This window comes from Corvus cornix, chromosome 9 (assembly GCF_000738735.6).
Source record: "Corvus cornix cornix isolate S_Up_H32 chromosome 9, ASM73873v5, whole genome shotgun sequence".
NCBI lineage: Eukaryota > Metazoa > Chordata > Aves > Passeriformes > Corvidae > Corvus > Corvus cornix.
The window spans coordinates 8,678,970-8,700,264 of record NC_046339.1 but is presented as its reverse complement, the minus strand read 5'-3'; the positions used below and the strand labels follow the sequence as shown (position 1 = coordinate 8,700,264).

Sequence of the window (21,295 nt, the reverse complement as noted above, 5' to 3'; positions counted from 1 at the left end):
CCAGCCCTTACCAGCATGGCCACCATTGCTTTCCATCTGATTTCTCCCTAACAGCCAACCTTTCCCAGACCGCACTGGGTCAAGGCACTGCCCCAGTCTTGTTTAATAACCCAAAGCTGCTTTTTGCCTCCTGGTCCTGTGTCGGGTCAGATTCTGCTCCCCAAACACGGCAGACAGGCGGTGGGTGATTGATGGGGGTGCATTTGCTCGCTGGCTGCACTACCAAAGACGATGTCAGCTCCCAGGCATCTGCAAGAGAGACGCCTCCTGCTCCCCAAGGCAGCCCCCCGGCCCTCAGGTCCCCTTTTCCAGAACATGCCAGGATGGCTGGCAGCTTCTGGGGGTCGTGTCCCCCCACGTCCCCCTTGTGGGGACACTTAGCCCTGATGAGGGGATGAGGCTGCAGCCCCAGCAGCAGTGGGCAGGAGGAACAGGCTGCAGCGGCAGCAGACGAGGATGGGATGCTGCACCATGTGCGAGTCCTCTGCTAGCAACCAAAGGAGACTGGAAGGAAGGAATGGAAAGAAAATGATTAAAACAATTCCTTTTTTTAAAAAATAATAATAATAAAAAAGCCCTGGGAAAAAGCCGCGTAGGGTCCTGGCACGTGAACAGAGTCTGTAAGTGGTCTTAAAAATTACCAATAAATAATCTTAACGGGAAACAGAAGGAGCAGAACTGGGGTGTTCGTGGGTGTTTCGTGGCTTCTTGTGAGCATGGGAAAATGTGCTGGGTCCTGTCCCTTGTGCTGTGGGGACAGCCCCTTCCCGGGCCATGGTGTGTCCTTGGCTCCAGCCATGAGGCAATGACCCGCCTGGCCGGCGTCCGGCCCATCCTTGGCTGAGTGGGTTCAGGATGTGGCCCCCAGCACGGCTGTGCTCGGCCATTTCCTCGGGCACAGGGTGGCAGTGGGGACAAGGCATGGTGGAGGTTGTGCAGACTTGTGCCCTCACTGCCCCGTGCCTCGTGCTGGCCTGCCGGGTCACAGACGTGCTGTGCCAAGCTGTGCCGGGCCATGCCGAACCGTGATCCCTTCCAGCTGCGCCGGCCCCAGGCGGCTGACAGGGCTGCGGGATCCTCTCCCTGCCAAGTTGTTGAGGTGTCAGCCAAGAGTTAGCAGGGAAAACGCCAAGCAGCCGGCGAGCCGGCCAACCCATCCTCCTCAGCCTTCCTCCTCCTTCTCCGCTGCAGAGAGCCTCCCAGCCTCCCGCTGGAGCCCTGAGCCCCCGGGCCACCCCAGCAGGGTTCCCCCTTAGCACCCAGTGTGCTCTAACCCCAGCTGTGCCCCTGGGACCCCCCACCACCGCTCCCAGGGTGTTCCCCCCATCCCGGCCCCTCCACCTGGGGCGCATGTCCCCCTCCTCTGGGTCTGTCTGGAAAGGGACGATCCCCCCTCCCCGAACTTTCCAGCTCTGCAGAGCGGGAACAATCGTAGCCTTTGTCTTCCCTTAATCTCCTGGTTAGGAATTAAAAGGGGGGAAAAAACCCAGCAGCACAAAAGGCTCTTTTGCACGGGCTGGGAGGGGGGAAGCGCAGGACGAAGGCAGAGCACAGGCAGGGGTGCAGGCAGGGCTTGCCTTCCCCCACCCAGCCTGGCCACCCCATGCTGCTCCCATCCCCATGGCCCCAGGATGTTCCTGCAGTGGCACCCGAGGGCTGGCAGCCCTGGGAACATCATCTGGTCCCCTCAGCTCCACAAAATGTCCTCATCCCTGGCTGTGCCAGGAGGAGGCAGGGAGCATCTTTTGGGGGGAAATTGGACTGGGCTTGCACCCAGTGGGGTCAAGTGCCTCCTGCTCACTGCCATGGACCCACTTTTACACACACAGTGCCCAAACACACCCTCACCTGCCCAGCACAGGGCTCCCTGCCACCCAGAGCCCCCCAAGAACCACGCAGGCACCACAGACCTCCATAAAATTCCTTAAATAATTTAATTGAAAAAAAGTCTTTCCGTTAAAAAATATTTTTACAAACGCACGCTCGCATTGATTTCCCTGGCTGCTGTTTTTCGCTGTTGCTTTTCTTTGACCATGGAACACAGCTTTCCCCCAGATCTGTATGGAAAGGGAGGAGGCAGGTACAGGATGTGAACAGCTGCTGGGTGCACCCCTGGGTGCACCCCTGAGGCTGGGGTGAGACCCGGGGCTGGCTGCAGGGATGCTGTGTCCTGCCCCATGGGAGCAGGGTGTGCATAGAGAAGGGTGGGAGACAGGGTTTGTTGTTTAAAATGAGAGGAACTCCTCCTCAAAGCAAAGCCAGGCCAGGATGAAGGGCTGAGATAGGGATGTTTGAGATGCACCAGGGCTGGTGGATGCAGCAGGGGCTGGGGGGCAAGGGAGGCAGTGACAGCCCCTGTGCCCCATTGTGCTTCTGCATGGTGGGGCTGGGGGGGTTAGCAAGCCCCAAATAGGCTCTGACATCTCTTTAGCCACTTGCTCTTAAAAGCCTCCCAATGCCAGGTTTCTCCTGATCTGGGAGAGGGGTGAGCTCTGCCCAGTGCTGCTGTTTGGGGTCCCACCACAGCAGGGCTGGGGAGCAGCCAGGGTAGGGAGCAAGCCAGGATGGGAAACCCCAGGAAAACGGGGCTGTGGTGTCCCTGTCAGTTAACATCCCAGATACATCTTGCAGAGGAGACAGTGGGATGTGGGGAGACCATTCCCTGCTGCAGGACCTGCTGCCACCTGCCCTCCTGGACTTGTTTACCCTGTGGGGGAGGACGGGGTTAATGAGAAACCCAAGAGCAGGCCTGTTCCAAGGAAAGGGGAAAAACAGCACCTGCCCTGTCAGCCTGGGAGGGAGGGGATCGGGGCCAAGCACTGAGGAGCATAGGGGTGCACCCCATCATTCTGGGGAGACTCCACTTGCTCCTCTGGACTGTCAGCAAAGCACCCCAAAAGGCAGTTAGCAAGGTGTACTGCAGCTGAGGGGCACCTGAGAAACCCAGGATGAGCAACTGGAGTTCCACTTGGCTACTGTGGGCAAATCTTCCCTAGACTGAGGGCACGGGCCCCCTGGATCTGCTGTCCCAGGGGTTACCTTGCCACCTGCAGCTGGTCTGTTCACCCTGGTGCACTCCCCCCTGCTCAAGAGCCATTTTGTAGAGGAGTGAGGTCAGTAATTCAGGGGTGCCAGGGGCTGCTGCAACCCTCCTGCTGGGGGCCAGACTGCCCAGAGGGAGCAGGGGACAAGCAGCGCCCTACGGAGAAGCCCTGTAGCTGTGGGGACCCTCTGGCACTGGGATTGGCAGCGAGCATGGCTGTTCCCTGTGTGGCTTTCATACTCCCTGTTTGGTTCCCACAGCTCCAGATTGACTTGAGGAGGGTATGGGGAAAAAAATGCTGAGTATAGTACATTAGATAGAGTTTCCTGACTGGCTCTGACCTGGGACTCAGAACCTCCACCCTAAGTGCCGCATGGGGATTGCGCTGGGTCTCCCAGCACCACAGGGTTGGTAAAGCATCACTGCCTGGTCCCTGTGGGACAACCTGAAAACGTGACAGCAAGAGAAGGGGGGAGCAGAAAGGGGCACACAGCCAGTTTGGGGTCGGCCAGGAGGAGAAGAAGGATGACCCTGGTGGGCAGCGAAGCTGCAGGCAGCCGGGCCCATCCAATGAGAGCGCGATCGAGCAAAGGAAACTCGAGTAAAATTCTTATTGCCTTTATTCTGCCCATTACCTCCCACAGTCCTGCGGCCAGCACACACCCACGCACGCATGCACACACTCACGCACACTCAGGCACGCTGGGAGTCTCTCCCTCGGCTCGGAGGAACCGGGCTGCAGTGAATCCTCAGGGAAAGGTGAGTGAGTCTTTTGGCAGCAATCACAGCGTGTGTCAGGAGCGGGCAGCCGCGCCGGCGGCACCTGCTCCTTCTGCATAAAAGAGGAGGCTGGGGGAGCCGTGGCCCCCGGCGCAGCCCCCGCCCCAGCCCCGCTCTCCGGCCCCTCGGGGGGAGCGCGGCTGCCATCGGTCCGGGGGCGGAGGGTCCCTGTGCAAACGTGCTGATGGCCTCGCTCTGCAGTCCAGAGCCGGCCAGGAGAACCAAGAGGGTAAGAGATGAGGAGCCAGGCACCTGGTCCCCCTCCCTCCCCTTTCTGCTCCCTCTTATCTTTTTTTTAATATATCTCTTTTTTTTTTCCTTTTTTCTTTTTTTTTTTTTGCCTAACTCCCTGCATAGTAAATTGGGTTCGGGTTCTGGCGTGCAAAGCCAAGAAAGGGAGCGAAGCCTTCCCTTCGGACACGTTCCAGTGCAGACCCTTGGGCGGAGGGCTTGCCAGGGCTGGAGAAGAGGAGTGATTGTCTGGGGCTGGTGGCCCCAGCCCTGTCGCCAGCTCGGCCTCCTCCGGCTGCTTCCACGTGGGGAACAAGAGTTAGGGAAGGCTTCGGACGTGTCTGACGGACTCAGCGGACGGGTCAACAGTCTGTGGCCTCGGGGAGGTGAGGGAAGTGAGGACTGGGGAGAAAACAGGGTGAAAAGAAATCCAAGAAGCAGAACAACTCTTCAAACCGATGAGCACCAAGACAGGGTGAGAAGTGGGATGTGCCATCTCTGTCCCATAATCCATCTTCAATATGAAGATGTGTTGCTGCCTCGCCGTTCCAGGACACGGGACAAAAAGCTGGGCTCCCTCTCAGCATGAGTGCCTTCGATCCAGGGAAGGGCGTCCCGTCCCATCCCGTCCCAGGCGACCGTCCGAGGCAGAGGAGCGCCATGTGGAGGGGAAAACAGGAAGCTGGGCTGCACCGCAAACTGAACCTGGTTGGCAGGTTCCCTTGGTCCGTTCCAATGCAGAGTCCCCTGCGGTCAAACCTGCACTGGGAGCGTCTGGTTCATCTGCAGCCTCATGTCCTGAATGCTGCTCAGGATCTTCTTCTGGTGCCCTGCTAGCGTCACCCCTATCCTAAGCAGGTCCCTGCAAGGAAAAGGTGAAGACTTAGCCCTCAGCAACATAAACAAGTGGCCCTGCCCCACTGGGGCAAGGAACCTATCCATCATTACAGCCCTCTGCCAAGCTCCAGTGCTCCCTCTAACACCAAAGGGGACTGGATGCTGAATCCTAAACCTGAACTCCCTTGGGACTGGATGCTGAATCTCAGTCCTTAATTCAGACCACCATGCACCCAGGTGGGAGGAGGTGGCTGTCAGACAGGCAAGGGACAGTGTACAGCAGCCCCAGTCCCAGTCTGCTCCCTCCTCCCCTCCAAGCAGGGACTTACTCCGCAGTCATCTGTGCCACCAGGTCAAAGGAGGCAAACCCAGCATTGACAAAGTTCTCCTTGTACCGTCCCATTTTGATGGCATCCAGCCAGTCTCCCACGGTGGTGAAGGTGGTGTAATCTGGGACAGTGCGGTCCAGGAGAGGCTGGGAGATGCTAAAGGGCAAGAGAGCCACAGGTCACAGGGAGCAGGGAATGGAGAGGTGTAACTGGAAGCAGAGGAGATTTCTTATCCCTGCCCTCCCACAGCTCTATTCCCAACCACTCCAGTGTTCCCTGGAATTGGGGTAAATCCTGGCTGGAAACAAGGATGTCACTGACCCAGACTGGACGCTGGCGATGACCTTCAGGCTGGCAGCATTGCGGATGAGCTTGTCCAGCGTGTTGACGATCTGTGCAAATTTGGGCCTTAGGTTGCGGTCCCGCACCCAGCAGTCCAGCATCAGCTGGTGCAGTGCAGTGGGGCAGTCCATGGGAGGTGGCAGGCGGTAATCCTGCTCCACAGCATTGATCACCTGCAGAGAGATATGCAGAGGCAGGTTGTGAGCCATCTGGGCTCCCACAGGCAGCCTACAGCTCCCAGTTCCCTACTTCCCAGAGAGCACTTACATCCTGGTTGGACATGTCCCAGTAAGGTCGCTCCCCGTAGGACATCACTTCCCACATGACGATGCCGTAGCTCCACACGTCGCTGGCTGAAGTGAATTTGCGGTAGGCAATGGCCTCAGGAGCCGTCCATCTGATTGGGATCTTGCCCCCCTGCAAGGATACACAGCTCCATGATTTAGTGCATACTTGAGGTGTCTCCCCCCACCCCCAAATTGGTGGATCCCTCCTGAGTGTCCCATACCAGGGAGCTGGTGTAGGTGGGGTCAGCCGGGTCGTCCTCCAGAAAGCGAGAGAGCCCAAAGTCAGACACTTTGCAGACCAAGTTGCTGTTGACCAGGATGTTGCGGGCAGCCAGATCCCGATGCACATAGTTCATCTCCGAAAGGTACTTCATGCCAGCGGCAATGCCTCGCATCATTCCCACCAGCTGGATGACTGTGAACTGCCCATCATTCAACTACCAGAGGAGAGACCAGAGGGGTTTGCAACACCCTGAACAGATTGAGGAAGGATCCCAACGTGCTACCATCACCTTCCTCCTCCCTAGAGCCACCCCTCTTCTTCCACTCATTATGTCTGTGAAGAGCTTAACCCTGGGGACACCAGCATGACCATGTAGAGGGATGGGGAAGGGCTCAGAGCTGCTGCCTCCCCATGCACTGCAGCCCCCAACCCAGGGCAGGAGGAGATGGATGCTCACCCGGAGGAAGGAGTCAAGCGCACAGTTCTCCATGAATTCTGTGATGATCATGACTGGGCGGCTCTTGGTCACCACACCCTCCAGGTGGATGATGTTGGGGTGGTCGAACTGGCCCATGATGCTGGCTTCGCTCAGGAAGTCCCGCCGCTGCCGCTCTGTGTAGCCCACCTTCAGTGTCTTGATGGCCACGAAGATCTCGCGGCGGCCAGGCAGCTTCAGGCGCCCACGGCACACCTCACCAAACTCCCCTGTGGTGGGAAGGAGAGAGGGGAGCAGCATGGTGAGCCACAGCACAGGGTGAGAGGCAGCAGTCTCAGCACCTGCTGTGCCCAGCCCCAGGACTTGCCTGCTCCAATGACCTCCTCTATTTTCACACACGAGATGTCAATCTCCTTGGCGAATTCCCGGACAGCTTCGTTGGGGTCCTCGTAAGTGAAGGGGTCAATGTACACCTTCATCCCAGGGGTAACTGCAAGGGCAGAAGTCATCAGCAGTAGGGACACACCATGGGTGACAGATGCCAAGCCACTTGGCTGGCTGTCAGCCCACCCCTTGTTAGCAAAGGCTGCCCCTTTGCACAGGGTAGGAGTTTGGAGAGGACAAGCAGAGTCCATTTGCTGGGCTCTCACACTCACCATATTGCTGCAGCTTCTCTGTGTACTCGGGGTCGGTGTTGTTGCGTTGCTTCCTGCCCAAAGGAGACGAGAGGAGGTGTTCAGTAACCATCCCTTTCCTGATGGGGCAAAGACATTCACTGCCAACTTCCAAATCCCAGCACGGCCAGCCTATGCCAGAGAGCCTTCCCTCTGGCAGCCTGTGTGCAGAGCCATCCCTCCACCCGAGGTGCGATGGGAGGAGATGGCCTGGTTGTGCTGAGCGCATGGCAGGAGCCTGGGCAGAGCCCAGCTCGTCCTGGGGAAGCAGAGGCACAATCCTCCCACAGGACCCCTGCTCTGGGACCCATGTGTGGCCAGTCCAGTCCTTCACTCTGTGACTGGAGCTGCAGAGCTCTGCCCACTCTGGGGAGGGGGAAAGCTCTGTGGCAGACGTGAGCAACCCCCAAACCCAGCTTTGAAACCCTCTTCCCTGAGAAGCCAGTACCTGAAGCAGACGATAGCAATCACCACCACCACGATGACAAACACCAGCCCTGCAGTGGCTGAACCCACGATCAGAGGCAGCTCCTGGAAAGTCTTGCTGGTGGAACCTGATGGAGGGACAAGCAGGAATCAGTCAGGTTGGGAACGGGGCACACATGGGAGGGCTGGGCGATGGAGGCGGCCCGGTGCCGGTACCTACCGCCCTCCGCAGTTGTCTGAAACTCCGTGGGGAGGCTGTAGCGGCCGTACCCCGCCACGGTGCGTGCCCGGACCTGCACCATGTACCGAGCATTGGCCTTCAGCCCGTCCAGCCGCACTGAGTTCTTCTGGCTGGTGACTGTGTTGGCAATGCCATCGCTCTGGCCGTGCTGTAGGGAAGACATGTGGGTGTCACCTCTGTGAAGCCACCCTCCATTTGCTGGCTCCCACATCCCCCAGGCATCACGTCTGCAGGGATCCCCTTTGCCATGGTGCAGAAGGCCAACTACAAGGGCTGGAGGAGGGAAAAGGCTGCTCCTGTTTTACCTTCTCTGAGTACTTGATCTCATAGTCCAGAATGATGCCGTTGGGTCTCTCTGGGGGAGTCCATGACAGCGTCATGCTGTTCCCGGTGCTGCTGTGCAGGTGCATCGTCGGCACGGCAGATGGGGCTAGGAAGGAGGGCAGGAGAGGAATGAGCCACCTGTGCCACGTTTCCCCCTCCACCATCCCACATAGTGTAGGGGATTCTCTGCCTGGGACCTGCTTGGATAATCTTGGTGGAAAGGCATGGAAAAGCTTTGAGACTGGCCTCCCCCAAGTCTCCATAAGGAGGTGTGATCTCAACACGAAGAGCAGCCTCAGAAATAGCACCCCATGCCTAGCTGCAAACTGGTCTGGGGAAGGGCCCTGCCAGCCCAAACTGGGGCTCTGTCCCCTCCTCCACTCGCCAGGAGCTCTGTGCTCCACCCCAGCAGCAAGACCCGTGAAATCAGATCAGAGTGCAGTGGCTGGAGATTACCAGCACGCTGGAGCGGGGCCAGAGCAGGAGGAAGGAGGGAACAGCAGAGCATTTGACTGCCTGTGAAGGCTTGGGCTGGTGCTGAGCCTTCCCAGGCACACAGGAGAGAAATCTCATTTCCCTCCTCCTCCCTTTGCAGCAGGCACACCATCTCTGAGGTAGGTCTAAGAGATCCAGAGCTCTCTGGAGCATTTGCCAGCCCTACTCTTCTCCACTTGCAAGCATTCTGATCTCATCTCCTCTAGGAACATGCTTTAAACAGAGAGGACAGTTTACCCAGGGGACTAGATGCAGGTCCAGAGAGCCGGTTAGGCGGCACCACAAAGGACTGCAGCCTCCCAGGCTGTCAGAAGGAAATCTCTGCTCCACTCTGCTCTGAGGACGAGACACAGGCCCTGCTCCCTGGTGGCTCCACTGACCTGCCTGGTTGGTGGTGATGTTGACAGAGGCGAAATGGGGAGGGTAGGGACTCTTGTTGGAGATGCCATTCACGGCCTGGATCTCGAAGGTGTACTGGGTGTGGGCCATCAGGTTGCTGATGTAGATGCGTCGCTCGGTGAGGCCGAGCTGGCGCGGCACGAACTCCACGTTGTCGTCGCAGCGGGTGCACAGGCGCCGCTCCACGCTGCACTTCTTGCAGATGACGTTGTAGAGCAGGTCATCCCGCCCGCCCGTGTCCTGTGGCTCGCTCCACTCCAGCACCAGCGACGTCTCGTTCACGTTGGAGATAACATTGCGAGGGGCTGAGGGGACACCTGCAGGGAAATGCGAGGGGCAGCGATGGGGTGTCTTCATGTCCAGCTCACCGCTGGCATGGGCGCAGCACACACCCCCCTCCCAGACACACATCCCCATCACCTCCACAGCTTCCCTTGCCTCCCCTCCTTGCCCCGAGGAGGACTCACTGGTGCAGGCGCTGTCTGCGGGGTCCGTGTCTGCCCGGAAAAAGCCATTTCGACAAGTGCAGACCATTGCTGCTCCAGAGGTAGTCCGGCTATTGGGAGGGCAGGGGGAGCAGGGACCTTCCCCCTGCTTAGACTTGAAGGTTCCCGGGCCGCACGCTAGAGGAAAGAAAATCAGACCTGAGTTATAAAGTGAACCCAGGAAACACTCACTGCTCCCACCACAGGTGGGCAGACCCTTCCTTGCTGCCCTGCCAAATCTTAGATCAGTGACTTGAAGACCTCAGGCCTTCTACGAGCCTTTCCAACACCATCACCCATGCCCAGGGATGCAGTGCTCCAGGCTGGGGAGGGTGGGAAGAGTGGGCAGCTGGAAGCACCAGCCGGCCCAGGCACAGCTCTGCCAGGAAATGCTGTGCTCCAGCAGCAGGCCCAAGGTAACTGGAGGTGGGAAGAGTTGGTCACCACCAGCAGTATGGCGGGCCAGGGCAGGTCCATCCAGGAGGTCCATTCGTCAGTTTTGTTTCTTCACTGCCTTTTCCAAGGGTTTTACCATGCTCCCTTCCATGGAGGAAGGCCATGCTGCTTTCCAGGCTTGGCAACCTTCACAGTGCTGGGTCCATCCTCTGGGGAAATAAGGCTGGGAAGGAAAGAATTCCTCAGCCCTGTCCACAGCAGCCCCTGCGAGAGGCCTCTACCACCCAAAATCAGCCACTCAGCCCCAAACCTTCCGCCTCAGGCTCTTCAGCCACTTCTCAGTCCCGGGGCAGCGGCACCTCACGAGGTCGGCTCAAGTGGAGTGCTGAGCGAGATGAAAACATTCCTGCAGGTCCTTGGCTGAAGAGCTGCTTCAGCATCACTGCCACCTCCCTCCTCCGCTTCCGATCAGGGTCCTTCAAGGAGCCACAAGTCCTGGGATATGGCCCAATTGGCACCGCAAGGTGTTTATTTGTAATGAGGGGCACGTGAAAGGATTAACAGCACTTGAGCTGAGGAGCAGAGCGGCCTCGGGAACCTGACCCACACCTCAGAACAGCCCAGTTTATCACAGTGCTGCCCAAGGAAGTGGAGTCTGTGCTCTGTTTGCAGCTGGATGAGGTGAGAGACCCACTGGTGCCAGCTCTGCTTCAGCATCACCCTGTTTGCCACAGCTGGGGCAGCATCACCACTGATGGCCCCGAAGGAGGGCACGTCCTCCTCGCTCCACTGCGTTAGGGAAGCTCCGAGGGCACGTAACCCTCCCACCTCCCACGCCTGTCACACATCATCCTGAAAACAGGGGGAGGTTTCCTGGTGCTTCACCAGGCTGTGGCAAGTGGAAGTTTCCTGCTATGAGGCATCTCCCGACACTCTCTGTGGAAGTTTTCCGGCTGGTTGCAGCTCCACATGGGGTGTGGAGTGCTGTGAGTCACATGCTGCAGGGCCAGCCCTGCAGGGACCCACACACAGCTCCAGGTGCTGTCCTGGGCCCCTGGTTTGTCCAGGCACCGGGCAGCAGCAACCCCAAGAGAGAAGCCCTGCTCCAGTGCAGGCCAGGGGGACGTGAGAGCAGCCCCTCACAGAGATGACTGCCTGCTCTCCAGCCCCACTGCCCGGATGGGTGTCAGGAGCTGCTTCCTGCTCCCAGGGTGCAAGCCTTCCGGCAAGGAGGCTCTTCTTTGGTCAAAACAGGACCAACTACGTGGCTCAACTGACTCCAGCTCCTTGACCTGAGTTCACCCAGCCTCTGGGCCTTCCCTTTGGAAATGAAAGCTTTGCCCGTCCCAACTGTGCAGGCTGGAAGGCAAAGGAGTGCGCAGATTTGCTCCTTGGTGAGCAGTGGGAGGCCAGCAGGAGGGCTTCTGTCTCCCCAGCCTGGGACACCCAGGCCACCAGAAAATGTGTCTTTATGTGGACAGCAGAGGCCCAGAGGTCACAGAGCAGCCTCGGCACAGGCAGACCCACCCCGTCTGGAGTCCCAGGCGGTTCAAACTGGGTGGATGCAGATTCACACATAAGGAACCAGATTGTTGAGGAATGAGAGATGACTGAAACCTCTTGGACAGGAATGCTCTGGGCTCAGAAAGCTGCCAAACATGCTTTGGTTATGGAGAGGAGCCCAGATCCATCAGGGTCAAAACCCCCTGAGCAGGCTTGTTGGGGGGAGAGTGAAGCTTGTGTTAAGCTGACCGCCCAAGCAAGGCATGGCAGCCAAGGACAGCCAGGTGCTTGCAAAGGATGCAGGAGGGATGAGGGCACTTGGCCTGCCGCACACAAAGTGCCAGCCGGTGCCCAGTGGGTTACAGGTGATAGTGGCCTCCCAGACAAAGGAAGAAGGGACAGGCAGAGCTGTCCTTCGGCAGCTGCCTGCCACCCCTAAGTAGTGCCCAGTGCAGGCAAAAGGGATGAAGGCCATTTCTTTGCATCCTCATACCACCTTGGCAGGAGGGGGATGAGCCATGAACCAGCCTTGTAAAGAAGGGGAAGAGCAGCAGAGGGACGGAGGCCCACATGCACTCCAGTGTTTTAAGTTTCCAACTCTGCTTAATAAATCAGAGCATAAAGACCTTGGTGGCAGTGTGACAGCTCTCAGCCGCCACATTTGAAGGCTGTAACCGAGCTGAAAGCTGATCCCAGGCCCCTGGTGGATAAGCCGCTGTGTCATCTCTTCTCTGCAAGAAACTGCCTGTACAACAACCACTGTCTTGGCCGGCACGCTGCGGAACGAGCCTGGGAGCTCTGGAGTGGGAACGTGACTCCATCCAGCCGGAGCTGGGAAGCCAGGCTTCCTTCTTCCTACCGAGAGCTTTGCATAAGCACTTTTCCTGCTGAAGTGTCCTCAAATAAAATAACAACTCTGAACCTCTGCACACAGATCACATCTCCTGGTGCTGTGCTGCGGTCACCTCTGGGGAGAACATGACAGTCGGTGACAGCCACAGAATAACAGGTCAGGGAACCGAAGCAGAGCTCCCCGGTCTGAAGAGGAGCCGCTGGTTTGATGGGAGGGAGACGCAGCCTGGCCTGACAGCAGGGATCAGCCACAGAGGGGATTTGTGTGGGGTGTGGGAAGGAGGAGGACAGTAAAAGCGCCCTGCTGTAAAGCTGCCCCTGCACCCCCTATGGGGCACTGCACACCCGGCGTGGCAAACCCGGCCATCCGGCTGCTTCTGGCAGCCCCTCCAGGATTTCCATCAGCTGCCCACCTCCAGGGCCTGATCCTGTCTCGAAGAGATGCAACACAGAGCTGGGGGAAGAGGAGGGTACTATTCCCAAATATAATTCCCACCCTGGTGAATAAAGTTCAAGGAAGGGAGCTGAAAAAAACACCGAAATAAAACCCTTCTGGCAGCAGCAGAGAGCAGTGACTCATCCCGTAGGCAGCCTCCATTATTGCATGGGATGCAGGCAAGCAGCAACAAACCACGTGTGCATCCCCAAAACTTTGGGGTCCCCTCCCTTGGGGAAGGCAAGGATAGCTGTGACACATTGGGAAATACCAGCTCCAAACTACCACGTTTCATGTTTTGACTGCTTTCCCATTCACACTACAATATTCCAGCATCCTTCCAGCTATTTCTCTCCCTGTAGGACTGAAGTAGAACGCCTCGCCTGAGCCTAGATAAATTAAACTGATCATATCCCTTTGCCCATCAACCCTGTAATTTCTTTAGAGGCAGCAGTCAGGTTTGCTCGGGACGATCTGTGCTTTATGAACCTGCACAGCTCGCTCCCTTCCCGCTGTCATAAGTGGCTACAGATGGAGCAGAGCTGTGGAAGCAACAGCCTGGCTACAGCCGAGGCGGTAACTCTGTTTTTAAGTCTCTCTTAAAAGGCAGTTATTTTAAAAAAAGTAAAATAATCACCCTTTGGGTGAAAATATTTCACACTAGTGCAGTCCAAAAGTGAATGGAGTAAATCTGAAGGGAGAGAAGGGAAAGAGCCCTTGGGGGTTTGAAGTGGCATCCAAGGAACAGTCAGGAAAACAATTTTTTTCTTTTTTTTTTAAGAAAAGAAAAAAAAAATTTCAATAAGCAAAGCTGCCTCTTGAGCCACAGCGGGTCACAGGCAGGACAGCAGGGGCAGATTTCCTCGACTGTGTTACAAGTAACCCATTGTGGAACTGCCTGGCTGTAAACCGGCAGCTCTCCCTGCCTTCCCTGCTGCTGCCTTTGATCTGGAAGCCCGGGCAATTAATCCCAGGCAGTTTCACTTCCTGGGTTTCATGCAGCAAGCCCATGTTGCAATGCAAAGCTGCAAACAGTTGGCAAGTGCAATGCTTGCTTGGCAATTTTTTTTTTCTTTAATTCAGGGTGATGTTTTCATTAGTCACTGATTGCAAGGGAAATTTATTTTTGCAAAAATTCTGATTTTGGTCCCAGCCTGACCTGCACTTACCTACTGATTGTGCCCAAATGTTCAGTGCCTGGGGCCATGAGAAAAGAACGATCAAAAAGACTCAGAAATGGGTCTCAGGAAGGTGTGGTGTCATGCTGGACACCTCTGCTGCTCCTATGGTTTGGGTATCTACGGACTGCACCACACAGACTCAGTCCCCCCACCCAAGTGGGGTGCAGGCTCTGGGGGCACTGTAGCCCTCCTGCAGGGCTTCCCCATGAGCAGAAGGACATGCAAGGAGGGGCTCACTGCTCACCCTGGCACAGCAGCCTTTCTGTCTTTATGTGAAGCCGGCAATACAAGGGGTGCAAATCCCAACAAATCCATCATGGAGCACATGCCCAAGAGCATTTCTGGGGAGCTCCTTGACACCAAATCCCCTGAACACTTTGGGTGCCTCCTAAGCAAAAGGAGAAGGGGTGGGCTGGGGGGAAGGCTGAACCCCAGGGGTTGCAGGGCTTGGGGTGGGAATGCAGTGCATCCCAGCCCGTGGAGGCATGTGGGAGCCTTTGCCCCCCTCCCTGGCCAGCAGCTTCTCCTTGTCCTCCAAGAGCTGCCTCTGCAGCTCTGCATGGCAGGGAGTGTGTGGGAAGCGGCACAACCCCCAGAAGGGCCGCGTGCTAATTAAATAAAGATAATGAGGCTGAGAATGAGATGCCAAATCAATGCTGTGGCAACTCAGGAGTAGAGCGCCAGGTACCAGCCTGGCGTATTGCCTTACAAAGCATGCCAAAGAAACTGTCTTCAGTCGGGCAGGATGAGCCCTCCGCTCCCGAGGGACCGGGATACAAGCTGCATTGTAACAGGTCTGAATGCGAGCTCTAATCTTGGCTCTGGATGGAGATAAAGAGGAGGAGGAGATCTTCAAAGGCCACTGAAAGTCTGGGGAAAGGGGGAGATTTACAACAGGGCTTATCCCATCTAAGCAGTAACTGGGTATTGTTATTTATTAAAATGCCATCTGGCACTCTGGAGCGCTGCTCGCCCACGCGGTGAAGCCTCTGGGGGCTCCCCGGGGCGGGAGTGATGAAACCCCAGCTCTGGGGGGCTTCATCCACACTGCTGCCCATGACACAGGGGCTGGGAGACTTCTTGGTGCTGCTGGACTCTCGAAATGGAGTAAGGGAACATCCAGCCGAGAGGAGAAAAGGAGCTGAAGCTCCAGCTTCTCCCAGCCCTTCTTCAGCTGTTTCCACTTAAAACACACGATCATATGGCGGAAAATCTGATCCTACAAGCGCAGCGCAACTTTCCCAGAGAAACGTGAGGACACCGCCGCTTCTGCCCAGCGAGAAGGCAGGCTGCCGGATGGAGACGTGCCCACGGCCCAGCGTGGCTTCCCTGCCTGCTGCAGCAGAAGCTGGGGCTTGGTGGGAAATCAAAGGCGCTGGGAAAGCTGCCACATGGGGGTCTGTCCAGCTCGGCGGATGTGGAGACAGGACCTTGCCCCAGGTTCCTGAGTGTAATCTGAGGAGCTCTCAGTCCTGCCTTGGGATGCTACCCCCTGAGCACAGCCCCAGTGCTGGCTGGAAGCTGCATCACCTTGTGCCCAAACCCCACTCTCTGCTGGGAAAGAATCAACACTGTGTATGGTCTAAGATCTCCCAGTCCAAGCAAGAAGGAAAGCAGCTTCCCAGGAGCACGGACCTCAGTGCAGTTTGAAGTGTGGATGGATGCCTGGCACTGGTGTCCATCTGCTCAGAGGGAGCCAGATTGGCTGCTTACAAGACTGACGCAGGGGGCCGTGGCACTGAAGTAAGGGCTGTGCTGGCACTGACGGTGCTGGAGGTTCTGGATCTCCGGCAGAGCTGTGGCCCTGTGGATACTGAGCTCTCCCTAACTAGCCACAGCAGCATGGCTGTCAACTCCCAAAGCCAACAGGGAGGCCAGCCTGGCCCGAGCCCCACGTCACGGCCCGTCCCAAATCACATGGCCCCTGCCAAGAGCAAAGGGCCGGCGCCAAGCATCCCGTCATCGGTGAGCACAAGGCATCCAGCGCTGGGGGCCCAGCCAGTATCCCACTCCCTGTGCAATGCCTGCAGCCAAGGGGAACAGCAACCTTTCTGCCCTAAACCCCAGCCACCCCCGGGCAGGGTCCCAAGAAGCTCCAAGCCAGCTCCCAAGAAATCACCCCAAGGGACTGCAACATCCATCCAGACAGATTTTTTCTTATCAGCACACCCGAACTGGGGTTAAACAGCAACACCAAAGCTATCGTGGGAGAGCTGCAGGACTCACACAGAGCTATCCTGCTGCTAGGGTGGCTCTCCATCCCCAATATCTCCATGTGCAGAATATGTTTCCTTCCCTTCCAGCAAGAACAGGGAGCTTCAGATCCCCTGCCTTCGTGCTGCTCCCTACCATCCCTGCTGCAAGCTTTCAGTGCTGGCAGGGGGAGCATGCATCAGCATGGCTTCTCCCACAGCAGAGCCCTGCTCACCACCAGTGCTTCCGAGTGCCTCCGCACAAGCAGCGTGAAATCACACTTGCCAAGAACAATCACTTGCCCCAGCCACGTGCACTGCAGGAGGGAGAGGGAATATGCTGGATACAGCAGCAGCGGTGAGAGAGAGATTTTGGTAATGCTCTAGGGCTTAAATGTGCTGGATCCCTGCTGAGGGCCATGCCTTCAGCTGCAGTTCCGTGCAAGGGGATGCATCCTGCAGAGGATGCAATGGTGGTTGCTCACCAGTGTGTCCCAGCAGACACTGCACAAGTCCAGAAAGCAAAGGCTTTAAGGTTTCGGAGTCAAACTGCAGACCAGTCCTCTAAGATATCACCCTGCTCCCTCATCAGGGAAAAGCCTCCAAAACCAGATCGAGCTCAACACAAAACCACCTCCTTCACAGCAATGCACCCACGGGGACAAAAGCCATGATCACTCTGCCATGCACATACCTTGGCACTGGGTATCCTTCATGGTGGGCTCATATCCAGCAGCACACGTACACGCTCCCACGGGTACCATCCACTCGCCGTCACCGTTGCAGTACAGCTTTAGGGGCACAGACACCTCCACTGCATTGGGGATACAGGTGCCTGGTGCGATGACCAGGGAAGTGGGCTCGGCCCCCGTTAAAGTCTCCGGGAAGATAGCAAAGCCAGCAATGGTGTTGGAACATTTCTTGTAGAAAGCCCGGACAGAGATGAGGGACATGCAGGCTCCCAGGTCTTGGAAGGCGAGGTAGAAACCATTCTTGGAGAGAGGGCCAAAGCTGCGCACCTTGGTGTTCACGCGGCCAGACTCAAGCTTGGAGAAGCTCTCGTCTGGGGCAATTGTATCCACTTTGATATAGGGGTTCTCCATCCAGAAAGGACTGTTTGCGGAGGCAGAATCCGTATCTGACTCATAATAGAAGAGGTTGAAGGTCTCTTTGCAAGAGCCAGGGATGTTGGGGATGCTGTTGCAGTCCCGCACAGTGAACTTCAGCTCCACATAGACGCGCTGGACATCCTGGCGCTGGATGAATTTGGTACGAAGCCAGTTGTTCTGGTTGGCCTCCCGTACGTTGCAGACCTGGTACGTGCGGATGGGGTTCATGGCCTCGTCATAACCACTGACTTCTTCCCACTGAGATTGAGAAGGAAAGGGTTAGATCCCCAGCCAGGGACGTCAGTGCCATGGACACATCGTGAACGGCACAGGGTGGGGGGGAACAGGCAACAGTCAACAGGGAAGAGCAGCAGCTGCACCTCCACCCGTCACAACCCTCCTGGTCATCAAGGTGACTAAGAGCAACCCAGGCCAGGGACCATGGCACTCCCGCTCTGCTGGCACCGAGTCAAGAGGAGATGGTTTCATCAGGTGAGGATAAGCACAGGAGGGAAGGAGAAAAGATGTAGCCAGCTTCACAAAGGCACTGGTGAGAAACCATGATTCCCATGGGGCCAGGGCCAGCTCTGCCCTTTGGAGGTCAGGACCAGTGCTGGTTCCAAACTTACCCCTGTCTCTGGATGAGTTGTCCATGCCAACTCAGAGGTCACCCACTTCGTGTCCATCAGGGTCTCTGGAGAGAAAGGAAGGAGAAAAAGAAGTAATTGGAGATGAAGGCCAAGATTAGAGGGGAAAAAACCAGGAGGAGTGGGGGAGAGGAGAGCTGAGCCTGACATTTCTGTGGAAAACAGCAACTTGGGGGGTGAGACATGGTGGGAGGAGGAGGGAGCGGCACAGACAGACTCCAGATTTCTCTTCTCCTGTCAAGAGAACAGGAAGAGCGAGGCATCCCCAGAGAGCTGTGCTGGAGCAGGCAAGCAGCAGGACGAGGAGCCAGCCAGGTGGCCAGGGGGAGATGGGGACAGGCTGCCATCCCCAGCCACTAGCACGGCCAAACGTGCCCCCCAGCCAGTGCAGAGGGTGCCAAAGGAGGAAGACCAGGCGCCCCTGTCCGCACCCTCCCCCTCTGCATTGGCAGGGCGCGTATTTACTGTGGCTGGGGTTGAAAGGGCCCGTTCCCATGACAGGGCGGTGCGGGCCAGGCAGGTTTATCCAGAGGAGGAGGGACTGGCAGGCTGCTCTCCCAGAGACGCCCCACATCACTCATTTTACAAGAGGGGAGAAGAATTTGACCGTCTGGCCAACATTCCTGGAGCAGACTACAAGACAAACCACCCCGGCAGCATTCCCCAAACAGCCCCAGCCCCAGCCTTGGGGGAGCGAGACGCTTGTCTGGGAAGAGCTGCAATTGCAGGCAGCTGTCGCTAATCCCGGGCAGAGCCGCGTGGCTCCGCACGAGCACCACGCGCAAAAACCGGGAGTGAAACGCAAGGATGAGAACACACTGACATGCTCAGGGGCCAATGGCCCCTCTGTGAGCTGCTGGCCCTGTGAGCCCCACTCCAGGGATGGCCCTTAGGCTGTTTGGAGGGGAGCAGGCACCCCGGGGTCCTCTGGATCTTCTCCTGCCTAGGGGGGGGTTTCGCGGAAGGGGGATGCGAATGCCTGGAGGCCCTGGCGTGCTCAGGGGGGTTTTGCTGCCTGCACCGAGCAGGATGCAGGACCAGTGCCAAAACACCTCCCGGATGAGGGCATCCCCCTCCCCAGCCGCAAGTATGGCCTCATCCCAAACCCCGTGCAGCTCCCCACGGGCTGCCCATCCATCCGTCCACTTCTCAGCCCACCCAGGCTTGAGATGAAGGGCAGGGAGCCATGGCTCTCCTAGACCCAGCAGCAGGCTGGGAACAGCTCACTCACGCCAGCTGGGGCACAAGGACATCCCAGGGCAGCTCAGTTGTACCAGTACCATGGCTCAGCCCCACAGCAAGAGGCAGTTTCAGCTTCTTTCCTTCCACCCCAGAAAAACCCCAGGCTGACCCAGCCAGGGAGGAAGTGTGGAGGAGGAAGGAAGCATTCACGCATGGCAGGGTTTCGGATGAAGCCCAAACAGAGGTAAACACCTTCTTCCCGTGTCTGAGCCCAGGGAGACCCGCCAGCAGCTCCCAAGCCAGCACCCACAGACAGGCTGGGAGCACAGGCTGTGGGTGCCACCACGGCACAGATAAACAAGCACGTTCGGGGACACGTGGGCTCTCTGACCGGCCTCGTGGTTTGCCAGGTTTCCAGCTGGGCCAGCGAGCCTGCTTCTCACCCAGGCTGTTCACCTGGAGCAAACACAAACACAGTCCCATTGCGGGCTGGTGGCACTAGCAGTGGACATGGCACTGGGGACAGAAGGAGGAAAACCTTTAATGGTGCCAGCTCCCTATCGGGAGAGGTGCAGAGCAGCACCATCTACAACAGACACCAGTGCAGAGATGGTTACTGGGCAGTGGTTATTTGCTGTTTCTCAAGAAAACAAACTAGAGGCATCTGGCAAAAACAGAGGGACAGAAGGAAGAAGCCCTCTGCCAAGCAGGTAATGCAGGAAGGTGGGAGACAGGATGGGCAGAATGAGTCTGTGCACCCATAAGACAGCCTCTGCTTGGTCCCATGGCACTACGTGCCCAGGGGACATACCAAGCCGTCATCTGTCTCCCTTCCCATTTCCCACACCATCAGTTACTGAATGCCAGCAGGATTCCAAGCATGGCTCTGCATGGCCACAAGACCACTGGAGATGCTGCTGCGCTTCCCAGACCCCTGCGTGGGGTGGCTGCCAGGGCGGGTGGGCAGTGCCAGATGATGGGGGAGCAGGTTCCAGAAGGGGGCTGCCCACACCTCTCAGAGGGACAGGCCCCGCGCTGGCTGCCCTAATAAGGGCACAGCGGTGCCGTGAGGGCCCAGACATGCCGTGCTGGCGGTGAGCAGAGCCAAGTGTGTGCTCAGCGCTCACAGTGCGGGGCTGCCAGCCCCCGGTGTGGATACTCTGTGTGGGTCCAGCCAGTGCAAGGCCCTGCTGCTGGCACAGCCAGCTGGGGGTTGTTTCTGCAGGAGGAGCGGGGAAGGGATGCCCGGCTTGCTCAGGGCTGGGGCTGCTGATGGATGAGCGGCTGTGGCGGTGAGTCAGGCTGGGGAGATGGGGATCTAGGTGGCAGGGTGTGCCCGCAAGTAGAGCGACATAAGGATGCTGTGGCAAGCCACAGCATAGCTTGGACTGACCAGACCATGGTGGGTGTTTGCTTCCCAAACCTGTCCAAGGTATGCGGGAACTCTCCTGCCCAGCAGCAGGTCCCATGTAGGAAGCGCTTGCCATAGCAGTCGTCCCCTCCGGCAGCATCCTTCCCCTCGAGTGTCAGCCGTGGGCAGAACCTCAGCTTGGACAGGAGGCTCGCTGCCTGCATCCTAATTTGGCAGCATCTGCCATCTGACCGGCAGAGGAGAGAAAAAACTGACAGAGCCAAGCTGGCTGCTGGCGTGAGAGCCACGTAAACCACACAGAGAGAGCGGGGAGGGGAAATAATAATAACAAAAAAAAATCACCGAGCAACTCAGCTAAAGGAAACAGGCTGATCACAGAGGGCAGTGGGGGTTTCCTGCAGCCATAGGAGTGACCCAGGTGGGGTCAGTGGAGCCTCCCAGACCCTTGCGGCCTGCCACTGTGAAGGCAGTGGGTGGAAGGCCCTGTGGGCTTCTGTGCTGCGTGATCCAGGGTCTGGTGGCACATGCTGAGCTGAGCTGCAGAAACTGCTCTCAGCTCTTAAAGGTGCCGCAGAGCTCTCACCGTGGCCTGGCCCTGAACCTGGTCCTCTCTCCCAAAAACACTGGGCTTCAGTGGTTCAGGACCAACCAGCTGCTCTCTCCCTCCGGCCCATGGTGCCAGAGGTGGCCTGAGAGGTGCCACCGGTGATTTCCTGGCGCGGTTCAGGTTTGCAGGTACTGTGGAGGGACGTGAACGGCGTCAGGGCTGGCTGAACAGTGAGTCAAAGCCACTTCAATCCCGCACACCACAGCAAGAGCCTGGTCCCATTAGTCAACGGGAAATTGGCTCCCAATTTCGCCAGCTTGGGGAAG

The 21,295-nt window shown here is 57.6% G+C and overlaps 1 protein-coding gene across 4 annotated transcripts in view; it reads right to left on the bottom strand.

Annotated features, from left to right (window-relative positions):
* Window positions 1–3,640: 3,640 nt before the first annotated feature.
* Window positions 3,641–21,295, bottom strand: part of EPHB3 (EPH receptor B3) — a 30,817-nt gene continuing 13,162 nt past the window's right edge. For 2 of the 4 annotated variants that reach the window (XM_019284687.3, XM_039556874.1), the window contains exons 2-16: window positions 17,851–17,915; window positions 16,807–17,479; window positions 9,535–9,690; window positions 9,049–9,384; window positions 8,155–8,279; window positions 7,829–7,997; window positions 7,631–7,736; window positions 7,165–7,262; window positions 6,876–6,998; window positions 6,530–6,777; window positions 6,071–6,286; window positions 5,830–5,979; window positions 5,542–5,735; window positions 5,221–5,376; window positions 3,641–4,916 (exon numbers count right to left, since the gene is read on the bottom strand). In XM_019284687.3, the coding sequence (XP_019140232.2) occupies window positions 4,808–4,916; window positions 5,221–5,376; window positions 5,542–5,735; window positions 5,830–5,979; window positions 6,071–6,286; window positions 6,530–6,777; window positions 6,876–6,998; window positions 7,165–7,262; window positions 7,631–7,736; window positions 7,829–7,997; window positions 8,155–8,279; window positions 9,049–9,384; window positions 9,535–9,690; window positions 16,807–17,479; window positions 17,851–17,915 (2,924 nt within the window). In that variant the 3' untranslated portion in view covers window positions 3,641–4,807. Of the gene's footprint in view, window positions 4,917–5,220; window positions 5,377–5,541; window positions 5,736–5,829; window positions 5,980–6,070; window positions 6,287–6,529; window positions 6,778–6,875; window positions 6,999–7,164; window positions 7,263–7,630; window positions 7,737–7,828; window positions 7,998–8,154; window positions 8,280–9,048; window positions 9,385–9,534; window positions 9,691–16,806; window positions 17,480–17,850; window positions 17,916–20,473; window positions 20,553–21,295 lie in introns of those variants that run through there. The other 2 variants (XM_019284688.3, XM_039556873.1) reach the window with 2 other exon arrangements.